Raw genomic sequence first — 18,869 nt, 5'->3', positions numbered from 1 at the left:
CCTTTAACAGTAACAGTACAGTGTGGGCCTTAGTCCAATACAAAAACAGTGTGGGCTTAAGCTCGATACAGTATCAATGTGGTGCAAGTATGCAAAACCATCCCAATCCAGCCAACACACCACCCGTACCAACCCAACACACCATGTGGGGACAGATTCAACCCACCCAACCCTTACACCAATATCGCAGCATAGCTACCAGTAGTAATAATGCAGTAGAGCTGCCAGTAATTAGAATGGCTAAGAGCTATAAACAGGATAGTTATAAGCTATAAACAAAATGGCTACAAGCCATAAGTACAATAATGTCATTGGCACAAAGCTATCAGTAGCAGTGATATGATCGGCACAAAGCCATCAATAACGGTAACATTACCGGCACACAACCATCGATAATGGTAATATGATCGGGACAAATCCATCAATAATGGTACTATGATTAGCACAAAGCCATCAGTAGCATCGCAGCAAAGCTGCCAATAATAGTATATATGGCCAAGCCACCAGTAACAGTGATTGTCGCAGAGCCACCAATACAGTACTTCCTCCATAACAGTATCCCAACCCCATGCAGTCATTTACCCACCAGTCGTGTATGGAGAATGCCATGCTCAGAATTAGTCATTCAAATCACAGACAAATCAGTCATACCAAACACAGACAAATCAGTCATTCAACCACAGACAAAACAATCATTTAACCAAGAGGGGCAAAAATAGTCATTTACCCACCAGGGGCATTACAATTATTTTACCCTACAAGGGTGTTACGGTCATTTTACCCTACAAGGAACAAATGAGATGGATATTTAGCTCTCCACAACAACCTCCACAAATCCCCAATATTCTCTCCTCAAATCTCTCCAAGACCCATTCAAACTCTCACCCAACAGTGTTCGAAACCACCTCAAACTCCTGCCGCCTCATGCTAGCAAAATAAATATCTTTTTTGCTTGCAATAAGATTCAAACCCAAGCCCCCCTCAATATCTCAACATGCCACTTGCCTCCTTGCCACAAACTCTTTTGTGTTACATTTTGTCCTCAATTACCTAAAAGGTCTAAAGGACAAAGTCTAGGTTCCTTTAAAAGAAAAACAAAAATAAATTACAAGAGCCAAGACTTGAACCCAGACTCCCTTGCAACCTTAATAATGCCACAACCACTAGACCACATGCTTCCTTATGATATTTTTTTAACACAACAATTTAAAAGGCCTACATCCAAGCATCCAGGTTTTTATCCACTTAAAACCAAAATTTTTACTAAAGCCCAAGTTTGAACCCAGGACTATTCCAACTCCTCTCAAGACCCTTTACCACTAAAGCTGACATACTTTGGTACATAGTTTCCAAACCATTCCCTTGCTCAAGGCCCAATAATTTTCGGCCCAAATTTCGGGGCGTTATAGTGACTTCCAATCCGGGCAATCCTAGGAGTCTAACGTTTTCCCTGAAACATAACTATGATATTGCCAATGAGGGATTGGTCTTTATTGTAAGGCCAACGAGGCCTTAAGTTGGAGTTTCATAATATTTGAGTTTAATCTAGGGAGGATTTTCTTCGGTTAAACGATGGTTTTTGGGTAACTTGTTCTCGGTTTTTCCTCGAGAAGGGCTTGTTTGATTGATAGTTATGTTAAACTATTGTACCTACCAGCCAATGCCACGGCTTAGTACGTAAGCCAGAGGAGGAGTCACTAATTCGTTGAAATGATGGGTCATTTTTTATATAGGCTATTGGGATAAAATAAGCATAAGACCCTCCAATAACTGTTGGCAACCTTGTTCCAAAAAGTGCTTGGAGAATCGTGGTATCATTTAAAAATTTGGCTATTAGGTTTATTTTTTTATCCACTTCGTCACTTGAATCTAACAATTAAATTCCTTTTTGTCTTTGAATTTAAGGTATTATCATTTAAAATTTAAAAGTTTTATATAAATTTTCAAGCGATGATTACATTCAGTGTCAATAATTGAACAAGTGGTTGAACATGTTAAACCATCAATTTTTGATTCAACCAGTTTGATGGATTGCATCACCAAACATTTTATAAAACTTTGACAGCTTTTAATATTGACATAATAGTAATTTTAGCTCTCATCGTTTATACATTATGTCAGTTTAATCTTCATTCTAAAAAATTCAACCCCCTAACATTTATATAGTGCAATTTTGTATTCTTTTACAGTTTTGTTTGTATTTGTAACATTCAAGGTTAAATTTAAAACAAAAAGAAAAGATAAAATTATCATATTAAATTTTTAGATTTTATTTTTTAATATATTTTGGATCAAAATTTAATTGATAAATTTATTTTTTAGCTTTTAAGGTGAAAGAGTCATAAAAAAATAGAACTATAAAAAAATCAAATTATAAAGGTGTCAAAGTCAAAGGTTATTTTTAGAATCAAAACTAAATTGATACAATGTATAAATATTGGTTATTAACATTTTTATTATGCTAATTTATAAAGAAAAAAACAAATTTATATAAGTAAATAACAAAATAATTAAATAGTATCTGGTTCAATAGTATTTTAAAAATAATTATATCATAAGCCTAAATGCACAAAATGTTATCAAATTGCAATATTTTTTTGTTGAAGTCTATTTTTAAAAATAATTAGGTTTCAGAAAAATATTCTTAATAACATAGAATGTAAAACAAAACAAAATTTATTTGCAAAATAAATATAATTATAGTAGTTACAACCTCACCAAAAAAATTTATAACTATGCTATTGATTAAGCGGTCAGGGTAGGTTTTGCTGGGATAGGGGCGGAACATGGAGCTGGATTTTGTTTGCCAGTAACTTTAGGCTTCACATTCAAACATTGTGATCCTGCAAGTCCAGTTCAGGTCCAGGTCCAGGTCCAGGTCCAGGTCCACAAGTTACTCCATTGATAACCAAATTTTTGGAACCATCCCCAATTGAAACAAAATCATCACCAGTTTTTATCTCCGAGTTAAGAACATTTACCCCATCTGATCTCCCGATGTGAATCCCATCTGTGTTTGGGCTTTCATCAGGTGCAGATACAGTAAAATGTTCAAAAGTAATGTTTTTGCATCCTAGAACATTAACATGGAACTGCTTGCTGTCTTTGGTAGTTATATCTTGTATCATTGCGTTGGTTAAAAAATCAAACCTTAGGTTCTGTTTAACTCCAGAATGAAACAAAAAATTATTATTACTTAATTCTATTTATAAAAACAAAAGTCATAACTTCTCAATAAGAAAATTACTTAAAATTGGAAGTGAACCACAATAATCATGGTTTTTGCAGCCTTCCCTTTTGTAAGTAGTGGTTCCCTGGCCGTCGAAAAGTCCTCTGCCAGACAATTTGAAATTTTCAATTCTATTGAAGGCAATCCAGTTAGGCTCCTTAAAAGCACCAGGGTCTGCTGGAGCCTTCACAATACCTTCAACTTGAAGCTCAATAGGAGCCTTGCAAGGACAATCTAAGGTAGCTGTACTTAAAAAATATATCCCTTTAGGAATCACAATTTTTGCCGGAGGTGTCGAGGCACATGCTTCTTTCCAAGCATCCAACAATGGCTAAAACAAAATAAAAAAAATAAAAAAGATACATATAAATATAAGAGATTTGAAAAATAGTTGTGCATACTTTTATCCACTGACTATAAAATTATATGATATTTTGCTTACCTTACTCAAATATGTTTTCTAGTCTGCCTTTGCACCAAACTTTGCAACAACATCAATAACACCACCACCTCCTCCTCCTTGACCTTCAACGGATGATATGGATAAAAGTACTAGTATTAACATGGATGAAACACAATTAAATTGAATAGCCATACTTTATTTTTATTTACTTCAAAGAGAGAATGATTTCTGTCTTTTATTTTGTTTCAAACCATCTTATATAAAGATAGTAAGGTCGAATTACAACCAAATAAACATTTTCTATTTTAACTAGCATGGGTAAGTAATATGAGCAAGTTTTAGTTACTATAATTAGCACTTTTTTTTCTTTTTGGAAGGGAATTTGCTCGTTCTTTGCCAACAAACTTGATATGGTAAAAATAATTAACTAACACATGACTTAATATATCTATTTAAGGTTTCTATATATAAATGAAAATGACGAATAAAATTTTCGACTTAGCTCAATTGGCATTGACATTGTTGCACATGCAGGAGACCGTGGGTTCGAGCATGTTGAAGGGCATTAATGCTCTCCTATATTAAGGGTTGGGGTAGAGTTATGAGTAGTTCTAGGCATTGTATACAAAAACGATGAATAAAATTATCCATTATTAATTTATTTTCTTTATTATATTAATAATTTATTATATGGTTACAAATAGATAATTAAATATGTATGTTTAATAATATTGAAAATTATAATATTTTATTATTTTTAAAAATAAAAATTTATTAATAATGTAATAATATTAAGCTTGACTTAAGTTAATTTTTATATAAAAATAAAATCACCTGTAAAGGGTAAGTCATTCTAGAGGAAAAAGTGGGCTTATTTGTCGTTGACTTCTAAGTTATTTTCCATTAACCAAATTGTTTTCCATGAAACAAACAGAGGAAAATGTAGAAAATATTTTTTGAAAACCATTTTCAATGAAACAAACAAAGCCTGCCTTGACTGAGTTGGTTGCACAAGCCAAGGGGCACCAACTTAGATGGGTAGATTACTTGAATTCAAAGTCTCATTGCAGTTTCATATAATTATTTCATGTACTAGCAATGGTCTACAAGTGTAGTTATAATGCATCCCTCTATCTTTCTTTGATTTCTCCACTTTTATCGAGTTGTCTAAGATCACCGGCACCGTAAATCCCACCATTATCGGTGATGAGAACACTGTGTTCACAAATGCATTGAACTACAAAACTCATTCACTTTGTTTTACCCTATTTTATCATTGAAGATTATGGGATTGGAGTTTTTTTTAAATAAAAACACTTACTCAGGATGCATCAGTGTGAGCGAGGCCATGATGGGATAAGTTCCAATATTGGTTGAAGAATTGTGGGATGGAAATCCCTAAGAAGAGTGATGATCCTATTATGATAAGGTTTCTCATGCAATTCATCTTTCTGAATTGTAGACACGATAATCTAAGATGGTATAACCCAATATTTAGTTCTAAATGAAATAAATTTTCTTCATCTTGGTCCACATTTGTCTTTGGCAAAATTGGGAAATTTTGTCAGGAACTTGGATTCGAATGATGTAACACTTTTAATCTACGACTCCATCACCTAAAATTTTAAAATCTTAAAAATACAATAAATATATTAAAATATTAATTAAAAAATTAGGTGATGGCATAGAAGAATTTAATACATATTAGTATACTTTAATGGAATCTAAATTTAAGGATTAAATTGAGAAAAGCTATTTCTTAAACTAATATGGCATTTTATGGTAAAATAAATAAATCAGGCTCGAATTTGGATTAGTCAAGTAAATGTCTGTATGACACCCCAAACACGGTCGAAGTGGTCCAACCCGAATTTCGAGCGACACATTAGCCACCGAGGTGACTCTCTAAAAAACTACCATAAATCACACCAGCCATCCATACTCACCATGCATATATAAAATATTTGATACAAGCATTTACTCGTAAGAGCATGCTTTTCTAAATCAAACTATAAGTCATATAATAAGCGGAATAAGGCGTACCTGGATTTTGGCAAGCTCTACTAGTTGCAAAATGTCTTGTTAGCTCATATGGGCAGTATCATATAATTCAAATAGCAAATTCAGCCAAACAAGCAAGCACAAAGATTAAAAAAATCCTAAATTTTAAAATAGACCAAAATATCCAATTACAACCCTTTAAAAAATAGTTTTTACATTGTCTAAAATTATCTAAGTCCCATTCCAAGTCTCTAGCCTGGAAATGTCCCACATTGCCTTAATGGGGTTTTATAAGCTCGACACACATACTATAGAAAGAAAGCTTGTGCGATTGATCATTGAACTACAACCCTCCTCGTTATCCTGCAAACTACTATGCCACAAGATTTTTTAAAAAAATATTTTTCTGTAGGAAATTAAATCTGAGATTACTGTTAAAACTTTAGATAATTTGTAAACTTTAGATTGTGAGCATTTAGGAGGATAAATAATGCTTGAACTTTTGTTTGAAAATTGTAGATATTCTTTAGATTTCAAACTTTCAAAAGATCACTATGAACACCTAAGGCAGACGTGGTAGGGGTAGGCCACGTAGGGCTCCACCTATAGAGTGACCCATTGTCTAGGGAGAAAAGTCAATACTAGAGGAGGACTATGTTGAGAAAGAAAATAGTGACGACACGATGACCAGGTGAAGTTGAGGGTTTAACAAAGGGTTTTTGGACCCAAACTGGATCAAGGATCTGTTGCGAAGAGGCTCCGATCAAATGGGTTAGAAATGTTCAAAGGTTTTGTTGTAATGAATCCAACGGTGGCTGAGTACTGGATGGAGTCGACGGAAAGAATTGTGAAGGATTTAGACTATACTCCGGAGCAAAAGTTGAAGAGCACTATGTCTTCGCTAAAAGAGGAGGCATATTGTTGGTGGCAGTTTGTCCTAAGAGGTATGCAAGTTGACTGCATAAATTGAGAATACTTTCAAGAGGCCTTCCAAAAAAAGTATGTGGGCACTAGGTATGCGGAGGCTCGTAGGCTCATACTTATTGAGCTAAAACAAGGAGGCAAGTCCTTGGCAGAATATGAGGCTGAATTCCTAAGGCTCAACTAATATGCTCAAGGTATGGTCACTACGAAGCAGGATAAATGCTTGAGGTTTGAAAATAGGATGTGTTTAGACCTCAAGATTCAATTTGCTCCACACTAACAATAGGTGTTTTAGACCCTAGTGGAGAAAGCCAAAATAGTGGAAGAGATTAAACTAGTGAATCACGAACAACGGGAGAAAAGTAAGGTCCTGATTAAAATAGATTTGGGTTCCACTAGTTCAAACTCTCATCCTATAAAACGAGCTAGAGAGGGTAGACTGCAGACAAAGGGTGTGATAACTAACTCTAGGGGTAAGGTTTACCACTGTAAATATTATGGAAAGTGCCACCCGGGAGACTGTTGGAAGAAAATGGGTGCTTGTTTGAATTGCGGATTAATGGAGCATTTGATGAAACCACTATTGATGTAACCATATTAAGCCTATTGGGATAGTCAGTTATTGTAAATAAAATCTATAGGAGATATCCATTAGAGGTTTAAAGGGTAGTGTTTCTAGTAGACCTTATAGAGTTACCTTTTAAGGAGTTTGATTTAATTATAGGTATAGATTGGTTATCAGAACACTAGTTCCCTTCTGGGTTGTTACAAGCTATCAAAATACCTTAGTGGAAGTGGAAGCGAATAGCGATGGACTTTGTTAGTAGGTTACCCTTAACACCCACTAAGAAAGATTCAATTTAGGTAATAGTAGACCGATTGACTAAGTTAACACACTTCATACCTGTCTGAAATATTAGTCATTGAAAAACCTAGTTATGTTCTATTCTGAGATAGTGAGGTTGCATGGGGTGCCCATATCGATTATCTCCAATCAATATCCCAATTTTACATCTTGATTCTTGAATAAGCTATAAGAGTCATTAGGTACTTATTTGGATTTTAGTATTGCTTTCCACTGGCAAACTGTCAGGCAATCCAAATAGGTTATACAAATATTCAAAGATATGTTAAGAGGCTACACTATCAAATTTCAAGATAGTTAGGAAGAGCATTTGGCTTTAGCTAAATTTTACTATAATAATAGCTTCCAATCGAGTATCCTTATGGCACCTTATGAGGCATTGTATGGTCGTAAAATTTGAACACCTTTGTGTTGGACCGAACTAAGTTGAAGAAAAGTTTTGGGTCCCGAGTTAGTGCAAGAGTTTGTGGGGAAAATCAAGCTGATTCAAGATAGACTAAAAGTGGTTTAAGATAGACAGAAGTCATACGCAGATTTAAAAGGAAAGACATTGAGTACAGTGCCGACGATCAAGTCTTCCTGAAAGTGGCCCCATGGTGAAAGGTGCTAAGATTCTAAAGAAAGGGCAAGTTAAGTCCTAGGTTCATCGAACTTTATAAAATCCTTAAAAGAGTCAGTTCAGTTGCGTACCATTTATAATTACCCCCAGAGCTAGATCAAATTCATGATGTCTTCCATGTTTTTATGTTGAGACAATACAGATATGACCCTTCCCACATTGTTTCAATCGAAGAGAATGAGGTACAACCAAAATTTTCAGTTGAGGAGGAACCTATGCAAATTCTAGATCGTAATCATTGTTAGAAACCCCCCAATATATTTCCAAGAAGCTACAAGTATGCTTTAAATCCCAAAGTTGATATGCAAACTTTATAGATTTTCTATCTAACGATAATCTTGTTATCTATTAAATGATCTTTCTAAGTTTTTCTTCAAAACTCTCGATAATATTGAAGAATATTGAAATTCAATATTAATTACCATGTAAATTTTGTTTGAAGGACCCATTTGTACCTCGGATCAGATTTGAATGTGAGGAACGTTGCTTGAGATCTTGGTGATAGGTGTGTGTTATTTTACAAGTGAATCGGTTTAAAATCGCGCCTAAGATAAGGTACATGGATTTCCATACTGGCATGTGGGCCATATGTGTTGACAACACGGCCATGTCCCCATTGTTATTTCGATTCTCACACGACCTAGGACCTTCCACACGGCCTTCCAAACAATTGTGTCTCCCATGTAGGTTGATTTTGCAAATACCACACGACCACAGTCTGTCACATGGCCTAGCCACATGGTCTAGGGCTTTCCACAGGGACGTGTGTCCCTTGCTTCACAGATTCTACTGTTTTGACCAAAAATTTGAAGATTTGATCAATTTAGTCCCTGAATTATTTTCAAACTATTTTTAGTACTTTAATTTATTCAATTGAGCCCCTAATAGTATGAATTATGTTAGAATCAATTATTTCATGGACTGATTTAATATGATATCTATATATATTTGCATGAATTGTTAACAATACATATGTTTATTATTTTGGAGTTTGTGATTGTATGTATAGTACTACATATGTCACCTTTAAAGCGGACACATAAATGTCATAATTTTTTGCTACCAAATTGATCTGTCAGAAGCATATTAATTGCTACTAAATCGAATCATTATAATTATATTGTTTCCTACTGTATTATTCTGCTAAAAGTATATTAAATGATATTGTATTAATAGTTTATCTGCATTTATTTTACTGTGTACTTACAGCCATAGACAGATTCTACCTGCAATGTTTTTGTTGTTCATCCACAACCATTTGGCAACTATTACCTGCAAACATGTTGCGTGTCCATGGCCATTGGCAGATTTTACCTATATCATTTTCCTATCTACCCACAGCCATATGCAAATTCCATCTGTGGTGTTTTTGCTATGTGTCCATAGCCATTGGCAGTTATTTTGCTAACCATTGGTGGTTAATCCACAATCCAGTCTGTTGGTGGTTGGAGTTTTGGGGAACTCCCATTGTGGTCTGTAGCGGTGGGGTAGGATCTTTTATGTTAAAACCAAAAATGTATGACATTTATGAAAGCATGTGCATACTCAACCAGAATGTCTAAGATGACTTAAAAACATATATATATATGGATGAGTAAGCTGTGATATTGATATTGATAGTTTGCTAATGTGAAACCTGTGGTATTATTTATGGTTAATTTAAAAAATCGATACTTGGAATTGTTAGTTTAATGCGATTATTCTAGGTGTTATTATTTAATATGCCTTAACGACTGTTTGCACAGATTTTCTTGTGAAGTGACTTACACTAAGCATCATCTCTCAATCCCTCATTTATTTCCACCTCTAAAGATAACCCACCAAGTTAGAATGCGGACACGACATCTAGAGGGTCTTGGCTCAATTTTTATTTATTAAATTCTTTAGGCTTATTATTCAATTTATTTAATTATTCAAAGTTTGAATATATTTTATTTTGAACTATGGCATGGAATTTAAGGTTTAGGTTTTATTTTTTATATTGCATGACACTTAAATTGAATTTAAGGATGTCACTATATAGTTAAGTATAAACCCCCAGTTTTTATTAAAAATACATACTATTATCACTTTTCCACTGCTAAAAGAAATGAGCTTGGGAAAGCTCAGTGTATACACATGTACACAACATAAGAAAACATATCAATAATGCACATACAACTCACTTACAGACAAATCGCATAAAACAGTTGGCACATAAGCAGTTCTACACGTACGTGGTTTGCATACAATCGGTTCATATGTCACTAATTCACATATAATCAACCCCGTTTAGTTTAGTGATATATTGGAAATTCGTGAAAATGAAACATATCTAAATAATATACTCATTGGATAAACAGTTCTCCTAAAACACACCCTAAGACTCATAGAGTCACTCAAATCGCTATATAACTGTAGCATGAATGCTCACACTCTCTGAAAAACACACCCTTATAATCCCCGGTGAATGGAACATTGCTCGACATTCCCTTAGTTCTCCATCAAATAATTGGGCCACAATGCCCTATCACATTACATAGGTGAGCACTCATAATCCTATAGCATGCCAACTACATCCAATGGTTCCAAAAATTCACAATGCCAACATATCGTAGTAATACACATTTATAGATAAAGTCATTTTAGGCTCACAATTTGTAATAGAGCTCACAGTACAACAATATGTCATAGAATAGCTTGCAAAGCATTAAGCTCGCATATACAGAACATTAAGCATAAAATAACAACATAGTAGACTAAGGGTTCGCACACCGCATATATATACATTTATGTATAATATATAGAACAAAATTTTTTAATATAAAGGTATGTATATATATTTTTTATATTAAAACCCACGCATGCATACATATAATACAAAACCCTTTTAATGAAAAGTTATGTACATATATTATTTATAATAACCTTTGCGCATGCATTCATTGTATATAACAATTCCCTTTTACATCAATTTATATATATTACATAAATTAAAAGCCACAAACCTATATCTAACATATAAAAATGCACACAAATTATACTATAGAAAAGACTTTAGACTCCTATATACATTATATATTTAACCTACCCCTGGACGCATGTATTCATTTTACTCAAGGTTCGCATAACATGAACATGTTCAATTCACAACATGAAGATAGGGTTCGCACGTCTTACTTACTTTCAGTAGAGTGCGACCTAGTTTTCAAGTGTAGTACATAGTGTACTCACCTTGTTCACCACAATGTCTATTATTTGACCATTTCCTTCCCTTTGTCTCTGCTAGTCGATGCTCCTCCTGTATTTTCAGATTTGCATGAAAAAATACACATTACATATTCTCTAAAACAATTTAATTCATTCTCTACTCAACAACAACCCACTACTTACATTATCAATTGCAGATTTTTATTGTTCTAATACTTACCCCATTTCCTAACTATTAACCCTCCTAACGTACATATATTTGTAGATCTAGACTATTAATTAAAAATTAATCTCACCTAACTCTTTTCTTTAAGAATCAATCACTGTAGAATCGTCCTCCTCAAGAACAAAACCATTTTAAACAACTTTTCTTAGCTTCACCAGCTTCAATCCACCATTTTCATGAAGCTAAATCATAAAAAAAACAAAGATTATTTATATCTTCTATCTAAACCGTAGATACGTTAGTCAAAAGCATTTCATGCATATTTGACATGAAAATAGATTGTTTACCTTTGTTCTTGCTATCCTTCGTGACTCTCGAGTGGTCCGCTTAATAACCGAACCAAAGTTTAAAAAGAAAAAGTTGGTGTTTACTTGAGAATTTGAAGAAGAAAATGGTGCTTGGTTGCTTAGAAAATGTAATGCGTAAGAAAAATTTGAAGGAAAATTAACTACCAGATGCAACAGCTTTTGAAATGAAGAAAGTGTAAAAAGAAAGAAAATAATAACAAAGGAAATTAAAACATGAGAAGCAAATGAGTAGTGACGGCTTATATAGTTAAATTCATTTATAAACTTGGTTTATTTATCCTATAGATCCCTCCTAATTCTACTCTTGTTTAATAAATCCCCCACTAACAATTAGTCCTATTTTACCTATTTAAGTTCTCTACTTTGCTATTATTCCTATTTAGTCCTAATTACTAATGTGATTTCTATTTGCTCTATTTTAATCTATAATTTAATGTCAATACCATCAGCCTAGTTTCTAGGATGTGGCAATCTAGGGTTAGGATAAAAAGGGGCAGGTATTGTTAAAATTAATACATGCCTACAAGGCCGAAAAGCATACAATAAAGTGCTGCAAAGATGGGGAAAGGTATGGATGCTTTGCGGCTTGAACATTTTTTTGTCCATGCTAGTCGTTGAACTTGATAATTGTTCCCACATTGGGGCCTAAACTCTAGGGTTTTTAAGGACTAACTTGAACAGAAAATTTTAAACCCCATTGTGAGAACAACTGCAAAATTCAAGGTTTAATTTAGATAAAAAATCTAAGCCCCAAAGTAGAATCAATTGTCAAATTTAAGGTTTAGGGTTCCACAATATGGGAAAATTTGTCAAGTTCAGATCTCAAAAAGTAATTTAACCCTTTATATTACCCTTTATATTCTCCAATCGGGATCAATTTACAACTTACGAAACAGTGTCTGAAGGTGTTGTTTTGATGTGAAATAATACTTCGTGTAAAATTGCAAGTGTTGGAACGATTAAAGTTAAGATGTTTGATGGAGTTGTCAAAACACTTAGTGACGTGCGACATGTTCCAGAATTGAAGAGAAATTTAATTTCATTGAGTACTCTTGATTCAAAAGTGTAGAAATACACATCTATAAGAGAGGTTTTGAAGATTTCCAAAGGTCCCCTTGTTGTGATGAAAGGGCAAAGAAAAACTATCAAGTTATATGTTTTGTAGGGTTCTACTATTATTGGTGATGCAGCTATTGCTTCCTCTTCCTTATCAGATGATGATATTACTAAACGTTGGCATATGCGTCTAGGGCATTTGAGTGAGAATGGCATGGCAGAATTGACCAAAAAAGGACTTATTGATGGGTAAGGAATTTGTAAACTAAAGTTCTTTGAGCGTTGCGTTTTTGGGAAGCAAAAGAGAGTTAGATTCACCAGAGGAATCCATAACATGAAGGGAACGTTGGAGTGTATTCATTCTGATCTGTGGGGGCCATCCAGAGTGCCTTTGAGAGGTGGAGCTAATTATATGCTAACTTTTATTGATGATTTTTCTAGAAAACTTTGGGCGTTCTTCCTGAAGAAGAGAAGTGACGTGTTTTTGATGCGATGGTTGAAAGCACCAAAAATATCCTATCCCTAATAAATAATGAAAAAGAATAGTAAAAGGGAAGTAGGGTCAAATCCTCAGGGACTAGACTTGCAAAATATCTTGTTCCGTGAAATCCTAGGTAGAATCTTGCCCAAGAAAACTTGCGTGCCTGAAAAAAATAAAATAAAAAAATAATAGAATTAAATGTTTAGATTTGAAAATGAAAAATAAAATAAAAACAAATTAAAGAATATTGAATCGAAAATTAGAGAAATTAAAAATAGAATTGAGAGAAAGGAAATTCTTATGGGAGATTCCAACCTCTAATTGTCTCGTTCTGCCTTGGGTTCAATCCTCGGCTTTTAGATGATCCTACCCAAACCGAATAAGCCAGTTATAGTGGAAGAGGATGCCTACGACCACCAAATACAATGATTTAGACTTACGATTTGGTGGAACTTGACTCTAGCCAACAATCGTTTCTATGTGATCGTCTTATGCTAGATCAATGCTTCTCAATGGCGAATCCCATGCCATTTTGTCTCTTGGGCTCGCCAACCTCTGACCCAGTAAGCTAACGAACCGACTGTGCAACCTTCCCAAAACATACAAAGCGCCCGCCTTTGCATACGTTGAAAAGCTTACTTCTTAAGGGACATGGACGGAAGTGTCAGCCCTGTAGTGCGGAGAAACGATGAATACTCGTTGAGAAGGCTAAGTATGGATTCTAAGCCTCAAGAACCCTTTTGGGGATTTTCGACAACCTTCGGCTAGATAGGTTTAGTGGCTCATGGTTGTGGTAGAAAGGAAAATAAATAAAATAAAAATAAAGATTTTATTGAAAAGAAATATGAGAAGAACAAAAGCCTAGACTTTTGGGGAGAGAGTGTTTACAGGAAAAAGATGGGATCCCCTTTTGAGTTACTTCACCCCCTATTTATAGTGCTAGGGGAGATAGTCTAATCCTACTTAAATTCCTAAAAGATAAATACATTTAATTGAAGATAAATAAAGATAAAATAAAATCCTAAAAGTAATCCTTAATAATTATCTCAATATTAATTATCCTAATATAATTAAAATATAGTTTAATAGAATAAAATCTCTTCTTTTTGCATTTCAACCCTTGTGTCCACCATGCTTGCACTTTTGACACCAACTTTTCCTTGTGTCGCACATTGGCCCATTTTATCTCTAAATTCACGCTTTTGGCCCTTAACTTTGCTTTTGCCTCAAATTTAGTCCCTATGAGATAAAAGATCATAAATAGCTCAAATTAGTAGGATCATACTCAGAATAAATACATAATTAATATATAAAAATACGTTATTTTAGAGTGTTATCAAATCCCCCTACTTAGCCCATGCTTGCCCTCAAGTATGATTCCTATCTACTGTGAAAGTTAGATTTTGCCATAAAAGAAATACAACTCCAAAGTTTTATAAAAATCAGTCAAAAATGCATATGAAAAATAAAGAGAACCCTAAGCTTGCTTTAAGTAAAACAGAAAAAGTTTTCCAATTAATAAACACAAAAATTAGAATCAACTTGAATTATTTGATGAAAATTAGGTAAATTACCAAACCGACCAAGACACACTATTTGTTTCCTCCTTTAGTCCTCAAATTATATTTTTTTTTGTTTTTTTCTTTTTATTATTATGCTTTAGGAATATACTGAACCTTTTGACGTGAAGAGAGATGACAGCCAAGTACCCCACCCCGGTTACTCTGCCCAGCAAACTCCTAATTTATTATAATTTTTCTTAAGAACACATCAAACCTTTTGACACCCCACCCCGGTTACTCAGCCCAACATGTTCTTAAAATTTAATTCCGGTTAGTGGAGTTTTACGTCACAACCTTTTGACGCGAAATAGGATGACAACCCAAGCAGCCTACCCTAGTTACTCAGTCAGTCACGTTTTTAAGCTGCACTCATAACCACGGACACATTAAACAACATTTAATAATAATTTTTTATGAGGACTTTAGAGAAAAAATAATAATCAAGTGTCAAAAATAAGTTTCAGTAATTAACTTAATAGTCATCAACATATTTTAGCATGCAAACATATTAAGTGTCCACTCTGTATTTAAACTTGATCAATTTTACGAAAAGAAAGATAAAGTTAACTTTATGAATCACAATTATTTTTAGTCTAATAAGAATAAAACAATGGAGATGGCATCAATTATGGAAAATTCGTAATTTTCTCAGAAAACAAGAATCATGCTTGTAGGTCAAACAGTAGGCAATTCTTGGTAAAAATCTTGGGCATGAAAAGAGGTAGGAGATTCCAAAAAAAATATGGACAAAATAAAGCCTCAAGCAGCAACACCAGCAATAATAACCAAAATCACAGCAGAAAATGATAGTAATAACGAAGAGTACCTCCCCCCTACTGAAAGCACATTGTTCTCAATGTGGACGAAAAGAAATAAATAGGTAGAAAAGTTTAGAAAAACTCCCCGTGTTGTTACTGTCGATCACAAATTATGGCAATGAGCTTGGTCAGTTGCTTGCCAAAGGTTTCAAGTCAGGCCTTAATGCGCTCTAAGCGTTGCTTAACGGTTTTCTTCGCATTTTCGCTCTATTTTATCTAAGAAAAAGAAGAAAAAATTATTAATATCAAAATAAGTAAAATAAAATAAAATAAAATAATAAATATAGTAAAGAAAACAATTTGGGTTGCCTCCCAACAAGCGCTTGTTTAACGTCGTTAGCTCGATGCCGTTATTGGTTCTATTGTGGTTCCAAATGGATTTTCTTAATCATGTGGGCTTGAAAATTCTCAAAAAATGGCTTCAACCGCTGGCCATTGACTACGAACCGCTTTCTAGATTCTTCACTCTCTATTTCAATCGCTCCATGTGTGAACACTTTAGTAACAATAAAAGGTCCCTGCCATCGTGATCGAAGCTTACCTAGGAATAACTTTAACACAATTATAAAGTAAAACTGTTTGTCCTACCAAAAAATGCTTCTGACCTATTCTCTTATCGTGAAACAACTTTGTCTTGTCTTTATAAATGTGAGCATTTTCGTAGGCATCATTGCGAATTTCTTCTAACTCTTGGATGTCTAATTTCCTTGTCTTTCCGGTGGGTTCTAACTCCAACTCTGGTGCCTGTATAACAGAAGGTAACAGTTTAGTATTTGGAGATAATAACTTATTAACAAATTCAATTTCATTAAGTTCAGAATTATCTCCATAAATTGTCTCAAAATTCTCTTCCACCAAAGAGTCAATTATGTCGATGCAATTTACGCTCAATATTTCGCTTGGATGGCTAATTGCGTCGTAGACATTAAACTTTACAATCTCCCCATCAAACTCCATCGTAAGAGTTCCACTTCGAACATCAATTTTAGTACTAGCTATACTAAGGAATGGTCAACCCAGTAGGAGATCTGAAGATCCAGGAGTGCTATCCTCCTCCATTTTGATCACATAAAAATCTACAGGGAAAATAAGCTCATTAAATTTTACCAGAACATCCTCGAGGACTCCTTCTGGATGCACAACAGACCTGTCCGCCAATTGAATGATAACACCTGTTTTTGTCAAAAACCCGCGTTAAGTGATTCATAAATAGAATACGGCATTACATTTATAGAAGCCCCTATATCACACATAGCCTTCTTAATTCCCAGATGGCCTATTTTGCATGGTATTGCAAACATGCCCCTATCCTTGCATTTTGCCAGCATTTTCCGCTGTAACACTGTAGATACATTCTCACCAACATTCACCCTTTCATTACCTGTTAATTTTTGCTTGTTGGTGCAAAGCTCTTTAAGAAATTTAGCATACCGCAGTATTTGCTTGATGGCGTCCAACAGCGGAATGTTGATCTCGACATTCCTAAATGTTTCGAGGATTTCTTTGTCCTCTTTACCTCTTCGACACTGGTTGAATTGTTCTAGAAATGGAGGTTGAATTTTAGGCAATGGAGGCTTTGGTCGGACCTGTTCGTCTTTCTCGAGTTTTTCTTGGGCGATTTCTTGGGCAAAATTCCTGTCAGGAATTGGTTCCAGTACCTTTTAGCTTCACAACGTCACTGCATTTGCATTTTGTCTAGGGTTTTGTTCTGTTTGTGATGGTAGCTTCCCTTGAGAGGTCAATTTCTCGATCGATGTGGTAAACACTCTGATGGACGCCTCGATTTTCTGTTGGCAATCCTTCATCTCTTTTTGGAAATTAAGATTTTGTTGTTGAAAATCAAGAACATTAGCTGCTAACTTATTGACCACGGTTTCTAGAAAATTACCTAAACCTTGCGGCTGTTGCGAAAATCAGTTTTGGTATGGCTGGTTACTTCGTGGATTGGCCCTATAGCTTAAGTTAGGATGGTCCCTCCACCCTGGGTTGTAGGTATTAGAGTAGGGGTTGTACTGCCTTTGTGGCGGCCCAGGGAAATTTCCAACAGCATCCAGATGGGCCATGGTATCATCATACAAACTGGGACATGCATCAGTTGCGTGATCAGGTGTAGCACATATTCTGCATAACCGAGCTGTCTTCGTTTTTTCTACAATAAGAGAGTTCATCATATTAGTAAGTCTATCAACTTTATCCTCTAAGGTTGAATTACTTAACTGGTGAACCCTTCTAGGGGGTTCAGTATTAGTTCGAAACTACTGAGAATTTGCAGCCATCGTGGAGATCAAGTCTCTCGCTTGTTGGGGAGTCAAATTGACCAATGCTCCTCCACTAGCAGCGTCTACCATATTCATCTCCATGGGCTTCAAACCTTCGTAAAAATATTGGAGGAGAGATTGCTCTGTTATACCATGTTGTGGGCAGCTTGCACACAACTTCTTAAACTGCTCCCAATAATCGTAAAGGGACTCAGCTTCTTTTTGCCTTATTCCAATGATCTCTCTTCTTAGCTTAGCTGCTAGAGATGCTGGAAAAAATCTATTCAGAAACAAATGAGATAGGTCAGCCCAAGTTGTAATAGATCCAGGGGGTAAATAAAATAACCATTCCTTAGCAGAATCTACTAGGGAGAAAGGGAAAGCACGCAATTTAATCTAATCCTCAATTACCCCCTGAGGTTTCATGCTAAGACAAACCATATAAATTCTTTCAGATGCTTGTGGGGATATTCATTTTCAACCCACGATAAGTTGGCAGTAATTGGATTAAACCTGACTTCAACTCAAAATCAATATCCATAGTAGAAACGCGATGCACAATGGCAGTTGTTCTGTCAGAGCTTGGGCCAGTTGCAGAATCGTTTGAGCCATTGGTTGGTGTACTAGATTCGGGTTTTCGTTAACCCTAGTGTTAAGCACTTCTTCTGGTGAGTCGACTTCTACTTTTTCGCTTTTAAGTGTTCGAGTAGGGTTTTCGTTAACCCTAAACTCAGCTTTGTCATCGACTTCAATTTCTAGCGGTGGATTACTTTGAGTTCCAACCACCGCTGACTACTTTTTCCGTAACTTTGTCTCCTTTGGATTGACTCTAGCAGTCTTCTCAATTTCTAAATCGAACGCAAGAGTACCTGGAGCAGATCTGGTCATAAGAAACCAAAAACAAGATTAGTACGTTACCAGTCCCCGGCA

The 18,869-nt window shown here is 34.9% G+C and overlaps 1 protein-coding gene and 1 non-coding gene across 2 annotated transcripts; one reads left to right on the top strand and one right to left on the bottom strand.

The window, feature by feature from the left end:
- Positions 1–2,652: 2,652 nt before the first annotated feature.
- LOC121215397 (polygalacturonase-like) lies at positions 2,653–16,638 on the bottom strand. Its single transcript, XM_041089861.1, has 4 exons — positions 16,287–16,638; positions 3,699–3,754; positions 3,248–3,560; positions 2,653–3,166 (listed from the first exon to the last, which is right to left on the bottom strand). The coding sequence occupies exons 1-4, from the start codon at positions 16,636–16,638 to the stop codon at positions 2,829–2,831; spliced, it is 1,059 nt and encodes a 352-aa protein (XP_040945795.1). The 3' UTR covers positions 2,653–2,828.
- A 1,449-nt stretch (positions 16,639–18,087) lies between these two features.
- LOC121215817 (small nucleolar RNA R71) lies at positions 18,088–18,194 on the top strand. The gene has a single exon (XR_005911788.1). It is a non-coding gene; the product is annotated as a small nucleolar RNA R71 (small nucleolar RNA).
- The last annotated feature ends 675 nt before the right edge of the window (positions 18,195–18,869 follow it).

This window comes from Gossypium hirsutum, chromosome D03, assembly GCF_007990345.1.
Source record: "Gossypium hirsutum isolate 1008001.06 chromosome D03, Gossypium_hirsutum_v2.1, whole genome shotgun sequence".
NCBI classification, from domain to species: domain Eukaryota; kingdom Viridiplantae; phylum Streptophyta; class Magnoliopsida; order Malvales; family Malvaceae; genus Gossypium; species Gossypium hirsutum.
The sequence above is the reverse complement of the archived record's forward strand: the minus strand, read 5'-3'. Positions and strand labels throughout refer to the sequence as shown.